Source organism: Larimichthys crocea, chromosome XII (assembly GCF_000972845.2).
Source record: "Larimichthys crocea isolate SSNF chromosome XII, L_crocea_2.0, whole genome shotgun sequence".
Lineage (NCBI taxonomy): Eukaryota > Metazoa > Chordata > Actinopteri > Sciaenidae > Larimichthys > Larimichthys crocea.
The window spans coordinates 7,954,070-7,975,673 of NC_040022.1; the positions used below are offsets into that span (position 1 = coordinate 7,954,070).

At 41.8% G+C, this 21,604-nt stretch overlaps 1 protein-coding gene across 3 annotated transcripts in view; it reads right to left on the reverse strand.

Annotated features, from left to right (window-relative positions):
* Nucleotides 1-17: 17 nt before the first annotated feature.
* srcin1a (SRC kinase signaling inhibitor 1a) overlaps nt 18-21,604 on the reverse strand; it is a 100,983-nt gene continuing 79,396 nt past the window's right edge. For 2 of the 3 annotated variants that reach the window (XM_027285025.1, XM_027285024.1), the window contains 11 exons: nt 19,479-19,654; nt 18,531-18,661; nt 18,075-18,222; nt 16,990-17,296; nt 16,579-16,840; nt 16,158-16,297; nt 15,780-15,932; nt 15,224-15,352; nt 13,303-14,238; nt 11,393-11,530; nt 18-6,033 (listed from right to left, as the gene is read on the reverse strand). In XM_027285025.1, the coding sequence (XP_027140826.1) occupies nt 6,028-6,033; nt 11,393-11,530; nt 13,303-14,238; nt 15,224-15,352; nt 15,780-15,932; nt 16,158-16,297; nt 16,579-16,840; nt 16,990-17,296; nt 18,075-18,222; nt 18,531-18,661; nt 19,479-19,654 (2,526 nt within the window). In that variant the 3' untranslated portion in view covers nt 18-6,027. The remainder of the gene's footprint in view (nt 6,034-11,392; nt 11,531-13,302; nt 14,239-15,223; nt 15,353-15,779; nt 15,933-16,157; nt 16,298-16,578; nt 16,841-16,989; nt 17,297-18,074; nt 18,223-18,530; nt 18,662-19,478; nt 19,655-21,604) is intronic. The other variant, XM_019258702.2, reaches the window with a different exon arrangement.

A 21,604-nucleotide genomic window follows, 5' to 3' on the forward strand; every position in this document is an offset into this window, starting at 1 on the left:
GTGTATTTTTGCCGAAGTTCTAGTGTGAATTTGATGTGTAAATAGCATTTAAGTTGGTACTATTAGATATTTTTAATGAAACAGTTGATTAATTTGATTCTAAATCTTCTTTAAATAGTCTGAATATTTCTGTGGCACCTCATGGTTTTGTATGCTCTGCATATGTAGTGTTCTCGCCTATTAAGTGATAAAAAAATCATGACTTTGTTTTAAAATAAACCTATTTTTTAACCATTATTTCTGTTTTTCTATTTCCTCTTCAAAATTACTTGACATGTGATGCAACATTTGTTCTGCCGAAGAACATTGCTCGTTTCCTGACATGAATGACTCATTATAAAGCAAGATCAGACGTCGCCACTGTACAAGAGAGCTGCACTTTATTGGACACACAATCACAGCAAATTATGTACAAAAGAAGGCAGGTTCAACTGCCTACTGTCTTCTCACAGGAAAAACACACACATTTCTCACAGAATATCATGGCATCCACACTGATAAATTAGTTATTTCCAGTATCAGTAGGCTTTTAAATTTATATATCATTATATTATAGATCTAGTTTCTGTATTATTTTTGTTCTTATATCACACTACTCTACAAATGGGAGAATCACTCTGTGGAAAGAGTACACCGTCACCGGTGACTTCTCTGGTTGGGGTGCGTTCAAGCATTCTGAAGCCTTCTAAACATTCAGCACTCTCCGCCATTATCGTCATCTTCATCGTCACATAACATCACAGTAAGACTGAACATGCCTGTGTCACAGATACCAAAATAATGTCTCATTCTTCATGTTAGTAGACCTTTAACATACTGCTCCTCTCTTTCGCTCTTTCTCATTTTTCTGAGAAAACATGTAGACAACATTTTTTTTTCGACTGCACCGTGCGATTGCTTGAGACTATACATGCATTGTTTTGTATATACCTTTGTACCCATCGTCATAGTTTATTAATAAAACATCTTCTTTTGGACATAACAATTTGTTGAACTCGCTAGGAATGACTCGGCCTATTTACAAGTCAATTTTGTTTTTCTACTTTTGATGCCAAGATTTTTGAACATCCACACATTCATGTAAAAATCTCATATACATACTATAGAATGTAGGTTCATTATATAAAAAAAAAAGATAGAATGGCAAAGGAAGAGATAAAACTTTAAATTCATATAACTCCATATATTTCCCTTACTACTCCTTCTTGGTGGATTTAACAACCTCTGTGGTTTAGCTTAACTGCTACTTAAAGCCGCTCGGTGCAACAACTGGAAGTGAACAAGCAACAAAATGTACTGGCACCAGTTGTAATGTTAAAGAACCTGTTGTCTCTGAATGCTTTTGCCACTTTTACCACTCTTGTTCACATGCAAACATGACACAGCGGGAAATTAAAGCCATTTAACTTGTTTTTCTCACAGCAGCAAGGCTCTATATAAAGCCTTTGGGCCTATAAACTGACCTTTCACAGTAGTCACCACAATATCTGGGTTTCTGACCATTTCCAACTTAGTAATACCAGCTGAATTACAAGTACAAGATGGGGTGAAACAAAACAAACAGACCACGGGTACAGAAAACAACCCCTTGAAACATAAAAGATAGTAGCAAAATAAGCCCCAAAGCACAGGCACTGGTCCAGCCTCTTGCACCTTAATAGACCCTTCACATAAGGAGGCAAAGGTGCAGACGAGCTGGACGAGTGTTTTCAGGGACAAGCTTTTCATAAATCAACATTACACAAAATCAAACTCAGTGTTTGTAAAGAAAATCCTAGAATTTAAAAATGAACTTCAGTGTATATTACAGAGGTTAACCGTTATCTATACAGATATTTTTAAACAAATATAAAAATGTTCTGCGTATGAATAAATAATCTCAGTGTGAAATGTAATATCTCTGTCAATGAATAAAAAAGAAAAATCTGTACAAAACGGTCACTAATATATAAAACTGAAGAGATGATGACATTTTACAGTATATAATAATTTAATCTAGGCCTATATATATATCACACTTTTCTTCACAATTATAATATCATACACAAACATCTCACTTAGATATATTTATATATGTATATTTCTTCTATGTTTGAGTTCAAGTTTGCATGAGTTTTTCTGATTGCCAAGGGCATCCTCTGTGAGTTTCTTCGACATGCCCTCTAAGCCTCCAGCCATGTTGAAATCACAGCCTGCTAACACTTGAAAAATCATTCCAAAAAGCACTGTCACGCAATTCTGGGAGGTTTCATCTCAGACTTTACTCGGGGAAAGCAGCCAAGCGCGAATACTTCCTCCCCAACGCTCACCAGACGCAAATGCAGCAAATTTAACTCGGAGAGTTATGGATTTGAGTGTGGAACAGCATGAGTAAGTGAATTTCTTTCATTTGACTTCACTCAATATGAAACCCAGGGCTTGAACCTGCCTGGCAGAGCTACAGAGCACCCAGGGTGAAGCTTAATTCCATGTGCTGTGAGTTTGCAGTTTTGTACATTGTTAAGAGCTCGGGGAGTGTTTAGTCAAACGCCACTTCTGCAACCTGACACACACTGCATTTCAAGTGCTGTTTCCCTTTTTTTTTCCTGCGGAAAATAGGAAGAAGACCATTCCCGCAGCCTCTTCTTTGGATAAAAGTGTTATTCTGTCATTGCTGCTGATCTAATACTGTCATATAAGATCAACTGGGGATTTGTGGCAAGAACAAAGTCTTAGAGGCACTGGGATAAACATGGTAACAGGTCCTTGCAGACAAACAGGCCTTTCACAAAGGCCAAGAGCCTTTGGAAAAGAGTGCTAATTACATATTGCACTGTTACTGTTCATGAATTGAGGCCAATCAAACTTTATCCTAAGATCACCTCAACTGAGTTTTTATTTCACAGACGCTGCACACCAAGGACAAAGTGAAAGTGAGAGGGGCAGGGACATAACAGCCGCTTAATGGCTCTCTGACTGTCAGACCTTTCGTCTCACCTCTTTATGTCTTTTATATCACAAGCACTCTGGATGAGATGGGTCAAAGTAGCCTTCAAACACATGTCCTCAAACTAATCCCTTCTCCTCAAGCTGCCTACTCTTTGACACGACCCCCTCTGCATGTTTTAATCTCAATGCTACAAAGAAAATTTAAAAAATCAACAAATTTTATTCTAGTAAATGACAAAAAATAAAAAAAATAAAAAAATCACTTTGTCTATGACTGTCCGTTCACCTTGTGATGTCCCCAGTGGGCAGCTTTAAGGCAATAACACAGAACAGGGAGCTTCACAATGGTTTTTGTGCAGAGTTTACACTGACAGGCCTTTGATGGGCTGTAAATCGTGTCTGTCATTAAAGCACACCAAAGGCCTAACATTCATAAATGTTTGAACATGCAGGTAGCAGTAATGTTGGTAACTGAACCATATTTCAAATATGCACGGATGCTTTCTTCGTTCTTTGAGAAACGTTTGTACCTTTGTGCTTTTCATGGTTAACCAGATTCACAAAATTAGAAGGGTCACATGCTTGAGAGGAAACTGTGCTTATTTTTTATTTCTATATTCTCCTCTCAGGCGCTTTGAGGTCAAACGACATCTGAATCTAAATAAATGCTGCCTCTTTATCTTACAAACACTACTCAAGAGTTAAAACCATCAATCAATCCAGTGTAGTTAAAGTTACATTTTGTTCTTGTTCTACAATAAGACCTGCAAATGGCTGAAAACTCTGAAAGCGGATTCCCAGTAGAACAACTTTGAAGTTCAAAAGAAACAAGAGTCAAAAGAAACAAGAGTTACTTGTTCTGTCGCTCTGCAGAGCACTCGGCTTCTGTAAAGGTTGAAATCATGCTCTGGCTGATATTTTATCTCTGGTGCGACAGGTGTGACTTAAAGATGAATCATCACACACGACGTGCTGAAACAAAAATCCAGTGTGCGTTTCTACAAACAGCTTGGCTTTCCAAGTGCATGTGTGTGACAGAATGTGTGTGTTATTCATCACCGCGTGTGCTTGAGTCTTTGGAAAAGGGTTTCTAATGTCAGGTGCTAAAATGCCAGAGAGATGCTACAGTGGAAACATCCTGATTGTCATAATTAACTAGATAATACATATACAGAAATTCAACATTTGTATTTTTCCCTTCTGTTTGAGTAACTGTATCTCCTGGTTCTATTTCAAATAGAAATGTGCTGTTATTATCAGACTCCCCTATAATGTGCTTTTGTGAACACTTTAGGCCGAAAATTACATTTTTTAATTGTCATAATTGTTATAATAATCATATTTTATGATGCAAGGATTTCATTTTGTATGGATGCATGTATATATTCAAAATGTGTGCCATGAAATCAAAGCAGACTGTCTGACAGTGGAATGTACACTTCCAACAAAGCACAGGTCAAAGATCGGGGAGTGAGGACAATCATGTAAACTCTTTACACAGTGTGTACAAACGGAGGGGAAAATATAGCACCAGTTCAGAGTTTAAAACACAGATGATGTGAGAAAATCCACAAATGGCCTTTTTTTTTCTTTTTTTCCTTTTTTTTAAACACAAATCAGCTTGAAACCACAATCATCACCTTGATCTTCTTTTAATTTTTTTTTTTTTCTGAGCAGGCTCACGTTCTGCCAGGTGATGCAGGTAGTGAGTGAGAGCAATATTATCCTGAACACACACATTTACTGGACTCACTTGGTGATTATTGCAGCTCTATTTTCTACGATAAAAGTCACAGTCTAGAAAGTATGTCTACCCCATTATCAACCCACTGAATGAGGGTATATATATGTGACTGCTACTCAATAAATCCATCCAGACCACATCAGCTTATAGCAGGCAGCTGGTTGGAGGGGAGGCCCATTTGTGCGCTCTCTATCTGGCAAACTGGCAGTATGACTGTGTGGGTGGACTGCAGAGGAACTATGGACAGGAGGATAAGCGTAGGCAACTTGTCCAAGAAGAAAACTGTGACTCTGTTTACAGTACGGTAGTTCTTGCCATGAAAATATGAAACTATGCATACTGGAGTGAAAAAGAGAAGAAGAATAAGCCAAAAAGTCCTGACATAAAATATGACTAAAAAAATGCTGAAGAATGTAGTTGCTTTCTCTTTACGGTTCATGACGTGATGTGACGTCCTCATCCTCCTCCTCTTCATCACCGAGGGTTGCCGGGGGTTAGGTCCTTATTCACAGAAATGCTGCCGCCCTCCTTGCAGCTGTTGAGAGTGGAGCTGTCAAGGCTACAAGTGCTGCGCTTCAAACCCATAGAAGAGAGGGTGAGGGAAGTCAAAGAGGTAGGAGAGGAAGGAGAGAGAGAAAGAGTCGGGGTGGTGGGTGAAGAGGTGGAGGAAGAGGAGGTAGTAGGGGGAGGAGGAGAGGATGACTGGCTGCTGGGCAGGGGCAAGGAGGAGGCTCGCTGCTCACGTAGAAGGCGGTGATGACGCAGGGTGGAGGAGAGGAGCAGGGCCTCTGCGTTCAGGCCAGATGCAGACAGGCTTGCTAGCAGGGCCTTTGCTTGGCTGGAGGAGGCTGTCAGGGAGGGCACTGCCCCCTCCTGGGGGTACTTCCTCAGGCCAGGGGCAAACGCTGCTGCAGGAGAGGGCACTCTGCCTGAGAAAATGCCGCCTGTTTTGATACCAGAGAGGTATGGCTCAATACTGCCACTGGTGCTGTTGGTCCCCAAGGCCTTCAGGCGGAGCAGGGACACAGAAGACAGGAAGAGGGAGGGGAGGTTTTCAGGGATCAAAGGGGAAATCATGAAAAATCAAAGTCTTAAAATTGTCTGGGTTCTGTCCCCTGCTGCACCTTCCCTTGCCAATTCAGTCAAACATGCCCGTGCATGCATGCTTGCACACGCACGCACACATCCACAAATGCAGACAGATTGGGGTTCGGTGTAGCTTTTGGAGTAAACACTGGCGATGTAAGAGAAGCTGATTAAAGTAAAGGGGTCAGATGAATGTGTGTATCTCTCTAATCAGGTAAACAGGAGGAGGAGGAGGTGGAAGCTGAAGAGGCTGGACACGGACAGGTCGCTCACTGCTGCAGGGTCACGGGTAGAGTAGGTGTGCGGGCCGGGGGAGTGCAGGGCAGCACGGGTTCAAACAGGGTGACGGGGTGGGTGAGGTTGGCCGCAGGAACAAGTAGTGTAGTGGAGGGGTAAGGGGTGGGTTGGGGGAGGAGGTGAGGAAAAGGAAACAAGAGACAAACACAGGAGATTGTTATTCAGGTTGATTTCAGCATGTGTGATGCAAGCCATGAGACAGGCTGCCATCTACGCATGATGACCAAACCACTGAGAAACACACCTTCTGCAACAGGGTGCAACACTAAGAGACAATGCAAATCACGCCGGTGTTGTCCACCTTTATTTTGACACTTGTTTTAATGATGTTTACTCATTAAAAAATGTAAAATATTCCGATGGGTGGACAGCATCACAGCACACTTCATGTATTGCTGAAATGAGTCAGTAGATGGCACTGTTCCAACAGTATCAGACTTGTGGGTAACACATTTACAACAGGTATTTGTCTCTCTTTTACAGGTGGCACTAAGCTGCCTGCATCCGACAGAAACAGTTTTATGTGCACAAGACTAGCCAAGCAAAATACACCAGAGTGGTGACAGGGTGAGATAAGAGCTAGAGTCTGTTTTAAAGACCCAAACTTTTATTTTGAACAATTTTACACTTTAAGGACATTTTATTTAGGTTTTTTTCATAAGAAGAAACAGGATTGAAGTTTCCGGTGGCTCTAAAAGTTCTAAAATGTGTTTGTTTGGGGATTATGGGGATTAGTTCTGTGTGAAAAAAGAGCAGGTGTGCCAGTCTAGACTGTGCTGCTGGGAGGCTTTCCCCTGCTCTGTTGCAGTTCCACAACCTGTGCTGTCAACCGTCCCCAGAGAGAGGAGCTGTTCCTTCTGCTTGAGGAACTCCTCTCAAGCCCGGCCGACACATTCATTCTGGTCTGTGAGTGTGGCAGAGCAGCCGCCCTTCATCTCATGCACTCAGAGCTGCCTGCCAAACGTCAGCCTCCCAGGAAAGGTCTTCACAACCCCCCGCCTCATGCCCAGCACCTTTAACTTGCCTGTTTTACCGCCAGAAGTAATAAGAGGCCAAATGGGAAATGGAAATAGGGTTCTGCGGCGTGAAAATGATTCACATTGTCATGCCCTCCTTGATCTGTGCCAAAGCAAACGGGGAGAAATTGTGTCTTTGAACTGTCTGTTCTTATCCAGCACATTGATTTGAAGAATCCTCATGCCTGGAATACCCTAATACCTCTGAGTACAGCTTTAGTGAGCAGACAGCCCGAGCACAGCGGCGCAGAGCACCATCAGAAAGGCTCTGTTAATTTTAACACCGGCAATTAACACACACACACAGATCCCATCAGAGCCAAAGCGAACAAAATAACCCGGTGATGTGCAAAAAAATTTGAACATTAATGCTAATATTTTGCTCCAATGGTCAAGTCTGTTTGGACCACATTATTTGCAGGGGCATGTCCAGAGGGTGGTCAGGGGTAGCTTGGAAATCTATCCCTTTGAACTTCAAAACCTCTGACTGGCCAAATATGATTGGCTGGATGGCACAATGTTCATTAAACCAGCATATTTAATCGTGATGAAAATTAAAAACTTGAAATTGGCAATGCTAAACGCAGGACCCACATAAAACTAAAATGGTGGTGCCAATGCGACATGTTTTGGCTGATTGCAGATGGTACACAGCGATGTCTTAAAATGTTTTAACTGTCCCTCCAGCTGGCTTTCCTAACATGTTAATGTGCACCAGCTGCCTTTCATCTGAAATGGTGGGAAATGCCATCGTCATTATGTGGATAACGCCACTGACGCTAAAGGTATTTATATATTTAGATCTATGCACGCAATAGCTGGGTGTGGGAGATAATAGACCACTGAGAGACTCTGAAGTTGTGTGCTCATTCCTTAGGTTTGCGCTCTAAAAATGTCAATTATCATTTGTCTAGAGGAAACAAAAGAAAAAACAGCAACGGGAACTGGAAGGAGGATAAACATTTGGGGTCACGTTGAGGGAATTATGTCCAGGAAAGATTTAAAAGAAAAGAAACCTTTACCTTCATCTGTGGGCCAAGCAGAGAGGTCACCCAGGGTGGGTATGTCTGATAGTCAGAACAACAATATCAGTCAAAAGTGTTACCAGCAGGTGTGTTTAAGGCTTAACTGTACACTGTGGTGGCTCAAATATGGATCATTTTTAGGTTGCAGCTCAATAATAAGGAATAATATGTGGATTCTAGAAAGACGGGAGCTGGATGACTGTGACTGCTTTGACACATTCTGCATAAATATATTCTTCAAAAATAACCTGCTTACTTTTTAGTTGTCAAAAACTAGCAGATTTTGTGTTTTTTTAGTGGCTATAATTAGGATTTCTCTTCAGACAGGCTGAAAAAACACTGGGTAAAGTGAACTAAGAGTCAGAAAAAGTTCCTAATCAGCTCTTAAAGGCTGTGTGCAAGTGAGCCAGCCGCCTTGATCATTTAATGAGATGAGCTGCAGATAATCAGTGTGTTTTTCCAGCATAGTCCATGCTCAGCTGTTTCATTATACTGAATTTAAAATGATTTAGTAGACAGATTTTGTTCCATCCATCTGTAAGCTAAACTGTCAGGCTCTGTGCTGTTTTCTTGGTTTGACAGTAAAGACATCAGGAATCTGACCAAGAAGAAGTGATTTTAAATGTAACAGCTTGTGGAAACCATAACAGCACTAGACTCTCAGTGTCGTGCTTCATTAAGATTTGAACAGGGTGCTACAATATTTGTGTTGATATTTTCACCAAACTGCAGTACATGGAAAACAGTTTGACATCCAATATTAAATAAGTAAAAAAAACAAAAAACATCATAAATAATCATCTGAATGATGTCAAATACATAAATGGGAACACACTTTAAATAATTGAGTAATCAAAACTCATAGTATTATTATGTAATGTTAATTTTCATATCAGCATTTTATTGCATCATTATTTTATTATGGCAATTTTCCCAAATAAAACTTATATTTCATCTCAATTTATTTTCAAGAAAGCTCAACAATTGGTACCAGATCTACTACAGCTTGTTAGCTCCTGTTAGCTAGAGCAAAAACAATGTTAAAGTTATTCAAACATTTCATAGTAAGGTCAGTCTTAAGTACTTATACTTATTTGTATTACACAATTTATTCATGTGATTATATATTTCATTATCATTTATTTATTCAACAGTGAACACTTTGGGGCTCCTTACAAGTAATATAATTATTGGTATATATAATATTCAACGTGCTCCGCTTCCCTAATGAATGTCCTGTGCTTGTTTTTGTAAAAAGCAATTCTCCATAACTCTACCTAATGGACTACTTGACCTATCGACTTCTTGTTGCACCTCCTACATCAAAATTCAGTTTTTGGCAATTCTAAAGACTTCTACAGGTGACAGTTTATTCTCAGTCAGCTGGTTCTTTGTTTCTTTTTGTTATTAGTCATGCAGTTGTGGTATGTTGCCGCCCTAAACGGCTTGGCACCGGCATCCCACGCTGACAATTAGCTTTGACTGTCCACTATACCCCTGAGGATAGCGCTTTCACACATCCAGCTTCTTTTCACAATGACCGTTTTGAACAGTTTTGGGGACAAAGAGAGCGTGGCATGTGTGAGTGTCATACTGAAATAATGGGATTAATTTTGCTTTCATTACACAAATACGAATCCACTCTGCTTTCAAATCACAGGGATTGAAAGAGACTGATGGGTGGAAAGTGAAAAGGAAAAAGGGGCAGCGTGTATAAATTGCAGAGTACAGAAAAGCGGAAGAAGGAAAGAGACATGAAGAAGAGGAAACGTGAAAGACTTAATGATGGAGAAAAGAGAACTGTCCTCTTCATAGTGAATAATCAGTGATTGCTAGTGACTCACGAGGCGATTATTACATAGCACTACAGAGATTCCTCCCAATCTTCTCTCAGTCTGAGGCGGCCAAAGCTTCATTCCTCTCTAATCTCCCTCTCTCGCTCTCTTCCTAACACATTCATTTCCCTGCAATCTTCAAGACTGAATTTGTGTCTGAATGCTCTGTCAGATTCTATGGGGTATGGAGGTTTATATTCACTTCACTGCTCCTGTTATTTTTCAAATTACATTGACATTAAGCTTTCTTTTCCCCTTGTGCACTGGCATGGTGCAAAAATCTTCTCTTGGCTTTAGTGGACTGACATGCTTCAACAGTTCAATTTCCTCGCCTCCGGAGGCCATCTAGCATCATTATGTCCGGTCTTTTTCTGTATTTTATAATACAGAAATGCTGGCAAATTATATGCTGGCATATGTAATGTATAACAACAAATATATAGAATGAGGATCCAGGAAGGGGAAATATCTGGAATGAAACTTAATTTTGAGTCATTGAAACTGTCTGTTATATTATTTCAGGGAATACAATGCTCAGTGTGCTCAGAGTTTTTTTGTCATTTAATGGGTTTAGACACTCTAATTAGAGATAGCTTAAGACTTTCAGACATAAAAACACAGTTTAGGTAATTGAAGCGCTAATCCTCTCCACCACTGTAACCTGCTTGGCGCACCTCTCTCTGTGGAACAAAAAACCTGCAGAGGATCCTTTCAACAAACCCATGGAAACACAATAATATTCCATCAAAGAATGTATGATCAGCAGCTAAGCTGATTTTAAATACAATTTTGACTACTGTCTTTCAAAAACCAAATAATATATATATACAGTATATAATAAAATGACACCTTGTGTGAAATATAAGTTGAGGAGTGGAGCATGTGGGACGCGTGCAGTATTTCTGTGGGGCAAGGAATGAGTGGAGGTGAGGAGTGATGGTGAAGACCAATTTATGCTTGATCTGATGTGTAAAACACAGAGACGGGTGCTGCATGGCTTTTCTGGAGACTGTCAGTTTGCAGAGATTCAGATGCAGACATTGTCTCTGTGCCAACACCTTTAGAAGATCTCATATTTCTATATAAGAACAAGGTCATCAAATTTCCTCGTGTATGTGGAAAAAACCTTTTTCTGCCCCATCTTTGTCGATTTATAGCTGACACAGATCATTACCTCTTTTTGCCCCAGTTTCAGAGGGCAGAGTAAAATGCATGTCTTTTTTTTTTTATAATGATCACCATTTTCACTTTTATGATTTTTACAACCCTATTCTGTGCAAGCCTTTTTTTTTAAATATGAAAAAAAACGGTTATGGCCTTGGCTGCCTTCACCCAAAAAAAAACCCAAAAAAGCCAACCGATACTGAGAGTGTCTGGAAAGTCCCATACAGTCCCCTGTGTACAGGAACTGCAAGATCAAGCATGCATTGGCCCTGATAGTGCTAAATATAAAACTGATACCTGCTGTTGGCCCTGGATCTTCATGAAGTCCTCTCGTTTGCCGCTTTTAGTCTTATCTGTGCTGTTCTGCTGCAGGTGCTTCAGTTTGGAGGCAGCTGATGAGTGGAGAGCCTTTCCAACACCAGAAACATTCCCTCCCTGAGAGGAGAGGAGAGGAGAGGAGAGGAGAGGAGAGGAGAGGAGTGGAGAGGAGAGAAATGTGAATCTGACCTTGGATACACAGTACATGGTCATACATACATTTCCCCTCTTCTGTGCCTTTAGTTTACGCTTCAGACACACATCGACTCACGCAGTTTGACTCCAGCAAGCTAGTCAGTCTCCTGAGACCAATGAGGTTTTTAAGATCAGAGCTTGTAGCTGATATAACAGAACAATCCACTTCACAGAGTTTCACCATCTATCAGTTGAAAATGACAAAGACGAGAATCCAGAACACAGCTTCAAAACTGATGTTGCGTAGGCTGGCCTCACCGCAGGAGCCACGAGACAGTGTGCTTAATGATCTTTCCTGCTGAGTTACTCTGTCGAGTGTCTCTAATACGCACAAAAACAAATAAGTATTCAGTCAAATTCCCATTCAACTGTGCCTCTTGTGCACACAGAGAAATTCAGATGAAAAGAAAACTAATAAAAGATTAACTGTAGTCACGTCAAATAGTGAATATCTCTCTGTGACAGTTATTTGAGGCAAAGACACCTGGAAACAGCCTCTATTCCTTCTAAACCCGTCCTTCTCTTGCTGTGAAGCTGAATTTTAAAACGCTGCCATAAAATATACAGTATATTTAATTCTTGATGGACATCCGCATTTTAAAGCGCTAATTAAAAACTGAGCTGTAATGGGGCTCAAAAGCAGATCGCTTGTCAGTGGGAATTTGGTGAGCAAACGTTGGACAAGAGTAGGAAGAGGGGGGTCTTGTTGAAATGATGAACGCAGTTGAAGCTGGAATGATGAAATAATGTGTTTAGACCCTGTAATCCTCAGCCATGCCCACAGGAGTGCTCCTTGGCTCTACATCAGAAGGGTGAAACTCACCATGACAGTGTGACTGTCAAGTATTGCAGCCCTGCCCTGAGTGGGAGGCTTCGTTCAGCGCAACGGGGAATACTACACAAGCTGTCAAGACACCTCACCGAAGTGGCAGCTGACACTGGAATGCAATAAGGCTTTTGATTATTGATAATCTTTTGCTGTGTTACGGTCAAATAAGGGTGAGCTCGCTATGTCTGGTAATAGAGTTCAACATGTGGTCATCACATATTAACAAGAAGTCTATTAGAAGTGATATTTGGCTTTGTTAAAAGAGACAGATCTGTCCCCACACAGGGTCTGAGTAACAAGATTTATAATGAAGTTACTCACAGTTTTAATGTCTGCAATTATAATGTGATGTACATAAAATGTGCCTTTAAGCTGAAATACAGAGCGACAGTGGATGTACAATTTCAAGGCAAAGACAGTCTTTTTCAGGAGAGAACAAACAGAAGGACATTCACTTCACAGAGCAGACAAATAAGGAGGAAAAGAAGAGTAAATCAGATATACTTGTAGTATGTTTGTTTATTTTTAGTACCTGTTTGGTGTAGCAAAAGGTAAATTGGCTAGATTTACAGACAGAAAACAGATGCCAAGACGGGTCGATAAAGAAACAATTAACAACTCTGGGCTCAGTGGGATAGCAGCTCCAGCACTAATCACAGAAGAGACAAATAGGGAGGAAGTCTGTTGTCTGTCCCCTCTTACATATTTTCAGTTTCAAATCCAATTAGACGCTGATTTAGTTGGGGAGCAGACATCAGAAGCTTGAAAGTGAAGTTCCAACAGTCACCCAGAGAAGCAGTGAGGAAAGAAAATAGAGCATGCTGCTTCAGAGCAGGAATCTGCAAAGCAGGTGTGAAAAATGAACCTGGATTGACGCTGAGCTCAAAGAGGACGGCTTGGGTGGGACTGGGGGCTTGTTCGTCTCCGAGGTCGGACTGCCAGTCATTTGCACAGGACTGCATTTGGTAGTTGTCTCACTGTAGAGCTGCTCTGCAGCTGGATGGCCACTGATCTCTATCAAGGTGTTCTCTAGCTCACGAATAGTCTCCTCCAAGCTGTCCAGCCTCCTGTAGGTGCTGCGTCGGATATCTTCGCTGTTTTTCCTCTGGCTCTGGTTGGACTGACTGTCCACAGAGCTGGCTGGACCACTGGACTTAAGAGTAGTATTAACTGAAGTCTGCTGTACCTCAGAATTTGTCTTAATTTCAGTGTTGTGCTGAAGTATCAGCACCCTATCTCCTGTCTCCATCCCTCTCCCCAGAGCCTCCACCAGAGAGCTCTTCTGGCCTGAGTGAAGGGAGGATTTTATTCTGGGCTTAGGCACCGGCTTTGACTCCAAAAGGGAATGTAGCCGCCTGTAGGCCTCTTTGACAGTTTCGTCCTCTCTGAAGAGCACTAGGAGAGGCCGGTCACTCAGCTGGACCTCAGAGAGTTCTTTGGTCTGTGGTGAGATGGTGAGAGTCTGCAGAGCTCCTCCTCTAGTGCTGCTGAGCTCCTGGACCTCAACAGGTGACACCACCCTCACCTCCAGCTCAGTCAACAGCAGGGAAACTCCCTGCTTTAACTCCATATCCTCTTTAAAACGATGCTGCTTTCGCTCCCGCTGAGGAGGGCTTCCAAATGAACCCCTTTCCTTTGAAAGTTGAGTCTGGTAGACAGTGTTATGACTACTCCAGTCTCGTGATGGTCTCTCTTCTACAGGCTCATTTGCTAAATCTCTGACAGGATCCTCTGCGGCATCGGGTGAAGTTGGGAAACACTTTGTCAGCACGATGTGGGGGACAGGAGACAAGCGCCTTCCCTATAAATGAGGAAAGCACTTGAGGTTTAGATTTAAACACACTGAAGTGGTCCTTGCTTTAGCATAATCCAACAACTTGCTGCGTGAGATCACTGTATAATCAGACAGCCAACAATAGGAAAAAAGAAAAGAGCAATTTTATCAACTTGAATGTAATTTATGTCTAGACAACATCCTCTTAACATAAGTATCAGTATATAAACGTCAGGGCTCCTTACTGTTGCCTCTGATATGCTGCCTGTGTGGTCTGTCCCATGCAGCTCCCGCTCAAGTCTAAAGCAGTCCGCTTAGTCACAGCTGGACAACTGTTTGACAAGTTTGTTCACACATACTGACTCTTGCAAACCAAAACCCAACATCAACTATAAACCCACTGCAGAAAACACCCTGTGAAGAAGATTCACAGCATACAAAAGAACAAAATGTGAGAAGAGGTTTGTGTCTTAGTTTAACAGCGGATGCTTCTTGATGGATTATTTCGAAGTAACACTGCTGTTTAGTTAAACCTGCATTGATCAATATTCTCAATTTCCACATTAAATCACACAAAATATTATATTAAATGTTAAAAGGTGACCACACAACTCTGTAAGTCTTTTAGCCATAACAATTATTGACTGTTTTAGCTTCTACTAGTCAATTGTTTTGGCTTTAATGGACAAAATTAGCAGTTAGATAATGATGGAAGTTGTGCAGCTAACAAACTGACCTTTTCTCAAGTGTTAGGGAAGATCAAACCAGAATATCAGGTGGCCACAAACATAACTCTAAATGAATGCTAATGTTTTGCCTTGTCTGCTACGTGTGATTTATAAGGCAGTAATATGGTGGCAGCTATGTACGTCAGCTGGTTTTAATGTTTTTTTCCAAACAAGTGGTGAAAAATGATTAGAGTGATGGAGAGGGAGACTTTGTGTTAATGTCAGCTTGAAGAGATAGGAGGAGGGCAGCAATCCACAGCACTCAGGGTCAACCAGAGTGTTACCTCAGTGCCTGGGGCCTCGGCAGGCCATAGGTCCGGTCTGCAGGGGGGTACACTTTTCCCGCTGTGAGGGCTAATGAGTAAGGGAAGGGGAGGGGGCTGAGTGAGCCTGAGCGGGGCTCTCTCAAACAGCTGGGAAGGGAAAAGGGAGGTTCAAAAGCTGTCATAAAGTGTAAGATAAAAACATAACAACGTCTGAATAATAAAAATCTGTTTTTGTTGACTCTTTGTTCCATCAAATTTCACGCAGGCCGTCTCAAACACAGTCCAAGAAGCCATCAGGGTCCATCTGTCTGGATGTGATCTGTGAGCCCTGGGTGATGATGTGTGTGACTGAGCAGTATGTGATCTTTGGGCCCGCCCAGTGCCAGGGGCAGGAGGACATATGGCACCTGCTGCTTGAACATGTGGTAATGATGGTGAGCATGTCTGCTTGTGAGTATGTGTGCGCGCGTAAAAGCCAGAGGCAGATTGTGGACGCAAGATAAATGATAACTAAAGAGTGCAGATTTCCCTCATTGAACAACAGTCTATCGTAACACACCACCCATTAGTTTACCTCCAATTCAGCAGCAATTTTCTCCTCCTCTCTTTCCTCCTTGTCTCCAGAGGCAAGCGTGGGAGGCGTGGATGCAGGACGAGGGTTTTCTGACACGGCCCTCCTCAGTTTCACGTGAGGCTTCTGGCCTTCAGTCTCTTCAGATTCAGACTTCTACGATTGCAAACACAAAAAATGTGCATTAACAGATTGAACATTTTATTGAAAAATGCACAATGTTTCGATCTCACAAGAATGTCTGTGAGGGCGAGCTAATATGTTGATATGTACATATGATTCTTGTGTGATTAGAACATATCCACATGCCAATAATATGGTTGAATTGCACAATCAGTGTACATATTAAAACTGTATGCTTGTGTATTTTCTCTGTCTTACCTTGATACTTTTGCCAGGAATGAGTGGCTCTCCACTGCGACTGGTTATTCCTGGAGAAGATGGGAAACTGCGTCTAGGTGGTGGAGGGGGAGGAGACTTGGAGGGTTTCTCTGTGCGATACCGTGGTACTGTCAGCTCATCTGGAGAAGATAGTGATTCAGGCGTCTTAAGAAAGGAGTCATACTTACATAATATGCACAGAGATTTTAAAGTAAGCAATGAGGCATTTTTAGGCATTATGTGACTGAAATCTGATGACCTGTGGGGCTTGTAAAAACATTTTTAAACTAATTACATTTATTTAAAAATACATGGTGGTTATGCTGAAAACAGCCATTTTCTGAGCTCTTTATAGCATGTCATTTTGAAGAGCCATGGCATGACAACAACGCATGAAGGCAAACTGAACCCTCCATCTTACCAGAGCCACGCCTGGATCCTCCCTCCTTCCCAGAGAGCTTGTGCTGGGGCTTGCTGACGCGGTGCTCTGGGGTTCCTGCCACACACTGGGAGTTCTGGGAGGATGGTGTGTTGGAGGAAGGCTTGATCTGCTTGGCAGCAAAGTCAAGGTCTGGAATAGCTTTCATTAACTCAGCCTGGGTCTCCTCCAGCAATCGGTTGATGTCCTGGGCGCTGTACTGTGTCAGACTGGCCCGCTTTTCCTCCCAGTCCCGCTCTGCTGCCTGTGAAGGGGAGAGATGGATCTATAAACACAGCCAACATGGTGTTGCAGTACTTGTGTAACTATGGTGTGATATGATTTGTGATGCAGATTATGTGAGCAGTAAAAATAGAGAAGAAAAGGGTGAAAAATAGCAACAATAATTCCTACCAGCCGGACCTCCACGGACAACGCTTTGTCAGCAGCAGCGCGGCGCTCCAGCTCCTCAAGGGCTTTGCCCTTGTGAGGAACAGGAGGATGATTGTCCTTGTGTGGGCCGGACGGGTTCCCGTGTCCACGGCTGAGGCTGGAATGGGGGCTCCAGTTGGACAGGCTGTTGCCTCCCCCAAGGTCATTGATGGTGAGTGGTGGACTGGTGGGGATGTCAAAGTCTGAAAACTTTCGCAAGTCATCGTTGTGCTTTGACGAAGGACTAGAGAAGTCCTCCTGCTTCTTCCACACCCCCTCATTTGCTTGTCTGGTAAGACATGGAAGATGAATTAATCAACTCTGAAACTAAAACATGAATAATTGAAGTGAAAACAATTGTTGCTGAATGGCAAAAACATCCAAAAAGCTCAAAACATTTCAACGGATGCAAACCTCTGTCAATACTGAATAATTCTCCCACTCCCTTTTACCCACATAATGAGGGTAAAAGCTACATTTGATGAGCTCTTTTGATCAGTGAGGTTAATTAAACTAGACAGTGAGGTGCTTTTTGGGCACAAGGCTGATTGGGAGATTGACGACAGACTGCTAAAGGGCACATTTTAAGTCCACACTCAACATAAAATGAAAAAGTCTTTATTCATGTGACTGAAAAGAGCCTCCATCAGGGTCGCATAATGCAAAGTGGTCACATTTATCCTAGCTGCTTGAAAGCACCCTTCAGAACACCTTTTTTTTCTACAGACATTATGACATTAAATCATCTTTCAGTCGCTAAGAGCTTTGGCTTTAAAAAGAAAAATGTTCAATGGCAGAAATATCAGATCTGCATCACCAACATTGAATCAAATTTCCTGTCCAAGGCCTGTATGTTCACCACTTTTAAAAAAATCCATAATGCTGATTACAAATGGCCAAGTATTTGTGGCAGCTAATGTTGGACATATTTCACTCCAAGTGTCACTGTGTACGAATTATAAGAATGTCTGTGCAAGGACAGTTTCTAAGAGTTGAAAATATACAGTGTCTTAAGGTAAAGCATAAAAGTACTGATGTGCTGCTGCTGAGTCAGAGCAGGTTCATACTTGCGCATGGTGGCGAGGGTATCCGTTATAGTCTTGCAGCGTTTTAACAGGGCGTCAAGCCTGTGTGGCTCCTCTTTCAGGAATTTCACAGCCTCCACTTCCACCCTGAGCACCACCCGCATCTTACTTTGCAGGCTTGGGAACTGATCTGCAGGAGAAAGTAAAAGATTAGCCAACCAAGTCCCCCGCCCCCCAAACGCATTAATTCTACTTGTCAAAGACGTTTAAACAAATTTGTGGTAATCAAAACAAAACATTTTTGAACCGCTGTAAATGGTCGGGCAGTTCATTAACACAATGAGCAATTTGAGAATGATTAAATGTTTGACTGGCTGTGGTTGACTAAAAGATACTTAGTGAGTAATTAGTGCATTATAAACTGTCTGCCAGAGTATAAGTCTGTGTTTTCTGTTATGTGCCTGTGTACAGAATGTGAAATGCACCAGCATGACTCACTTTTCAGCTCTGTGAGTGTTTCTCCCAGCTTTCTCAGAACTGTGGCCTTCTCCTCCAGCTCCTGCACTGTCACCAGCTTGTGGTTGACAGACGACTCCTTCTGGATCTCCTCCACTGACTTCTCTAGGTCGCTGAGATGGAACGGACAGAAGGCTGAACACCAGGGATTCCTCTGCTACACTTAAATTTCACTGAATATTTATTTCAGAATTATGGTACGTGCATTTCAGTAAAACTTCTGCCAATAAACTGTCTCTCAATCAACTGGCAGCTAGATCAACTGGGACAGCTGAACTGGGGGAGGATGAACGGCTTTTTAAAAGTTTCACACAACAGCTGAGAGAAAAAGTGAGACTCTATACAAATGTGAATTAGTTAAGCTAATATTGACTTTGTGTCAAACTTATGTCACATGAATCTGCTTTATGTTATGTAATGAATCAAAGTTCCATGTATAATTAACCAAAAAAAAAACTGGCCATTACCCAGGATGAATACCAGACATTGATTAACAGAGATCATCTAACAGTTCAACCAATTAGTCTGCAATCTAAATGCCGCTCCGAGTGATTCAGGAACTCTTCTGCCACTCACAGACTGATCCAGGAATCATTACTGCAGTGGACATTTCCACATATGAGACAGAGGCAAGTTATCGGATTAGGAAATCTCAAGGTAGCTCTTAGCTCTAGTTTCGCAGTCACATCAATTAGTCGTTATTAGTCTCATACCTCAGATCTTAATAAGAATCTTGCTCTTTGCCAGGCTTAATTACAGTTACAGTTTCATCCTATCATTGCGTCACCCTGTGAGTCATGTAATTATAAAACAGAAATTAACTTTGTCATGTTTGGAGCTGTTATTAAAAAAAAGAAATGTGATAAAAGCTCATCTTAAACCAGATATCTGTCAACTTAGCTGAGCACTGACTCTTTAACTGTTACTCACTGCAGCTGTTGGATAATGAGCTCCTCCTCGTTGAGGTACTTGAGTCTCTCCTCCTCCACGAGGAGGCGCTGTCTCTGCAGAGGATCCTCCTGCTTCCTCAGGGCATCGGCCACACGCACATTCAGCTCCGCTTCTGTTCGCTTCAGCAGAGTTCGCACTGAATCCTGGTTCTCCAGCTGCATACATTCACACACACACACATACAGATAACACATGTAGCTCTTACTTCAACAAGTATTTAGAACTTAATTGTATCAGTGTTAACCCGCTAGCCTCATGAAAACAGCTTGTTGAAGTTAAGAAATTGGTTATCTCTGTCTTTGCAGGATAACAACAGGACAATGAGGAGGCCCCTTTAGATTTAAAGCAAAGGCACATTTTGTTTCGGACAGACAGTCCGACTACACAACCTTTTCCACCTTGTTATGCCAGAGGGACAGTTTGCTCTATCCATGGCTGCTTATGTGTTTTCATTACTTCTCCTGGTAGATGCAGCATGTAGTTCCCTCTGCAGAGTGTGTGTGTGCTGATCAGCATGTATGTGTATCATTTCCCCTAACACAGAAAGATGCCCAGAGGAGAACAAAACTATGACTGAAGCACTGAGTGTGAACTCGGCTCCCGCTCAGTGTTATGAATGGAATATTGTACAGGACTGCTGCGTGTAATACAACTCCCTGAGATGAAAGCACCAGGTAAGCAGGAAAATTAATAATTGATTGGTGTTATGTTCCAGAAATTGAAACAAGACAACAATATCACTAACATTTTAAATGACCAAGTATTGTCCATTATACTGCAGCAGGCCAACCACAAGGAACATATTTTGATATGATGAATACATCCAGAAAAAAAAACAAGATTTTCCTTCTTCTTTTTTTTTATCTTGCTGTGCTCCCTCCCTCTCAGCATGCTCACTCTGTATAATTCATGAGCCACATGTAAAATTTAAGCTGCTGGCCATCGCCATGGGCAACAATATGGGCCCAGGTGCAGAGTTCACACATGGGCACACATACACTTGAACAGGAAAGTGTCCTCTCCAGGTACAGCACAGCCTCTTCTGTTTGGCTCTCTGTCTCACTGCTAAGCCAGTTCAAGAAGCCCTTATGACTGTCAGGACTGTCAAGAAATAAAAGCACTCCATGTCCATCTGTCACTACTTCTTTTCTCTTCTTCCCCTTAAAAAAGACCCTGTCCTCTGCCAGTGAGAGCATTTAACTCAGCATCTCTTCCTGACTCCTCCTACAGTTACCATGGCATCGCTTGTATCAGAGATAAATGGAATAAATGAGGACCTCCACATTTCTGTTAACCCCTCCGCGGCTTCTCATCTGATTCTGCATCCATCATGACACTCTGTATCTATAAAATACAATTCAATGTGAACGGAGCTTTTATCTTTCACACCTTGTATTTCATTATTAATCCTCCAAAGATCCTGTGCCCTCAATGTGTCATGCAGTACAGCTATGCGAACGCGCAGGTGTTATCTACTGTAAGTACAGTACTGAAGTGAGGATCAAATAAACATCAAAGCCTCTGCTCCTGCATACATGTGTGTTGAAACGCTGTACAGTATACATTTTACATCATAAAAATGTTAGATAATAGCCGCATGGAGAAAATGGAAATATTTGAAATTTAGAATTTTTTGTGCGACTAACAATCTGTGGTTCTCAAAGCAAACCACATGTATTGTGCATGATGTGGTCTTACATTCAGTGTTCTTTTGCATGTTACAATAAAATAGTAGAGGCAAAGTGCTTGATTCAGACTGATCAAACTGATGGTATTTGATTCCCTGAAAATGCCTCGTCTCCCAGGTACCCTCATTAACCCATTGAACACACTGCCACCAGTTTTCAGGGACTGCTAGTGACTCGCAGTTAATGCTCAGACTGTGGAGTATACAGAGGAATTATTGTTTCTGAAAAAACAACTGCTGTTGAATTTAATGAACATACTTTTTCAGTGCATCACAAACAAAATTTGATTTACCTCAATTTGGTTGGTGTGGAGGCAGAAAACTATGTAAAGTCTATTAGTCCATAATCTGCCTCCTTTTCCCTGCTGTTCGGTATTTTATACCTCTTTTACTATAGTTTTATAGCACCAGCTGGCGT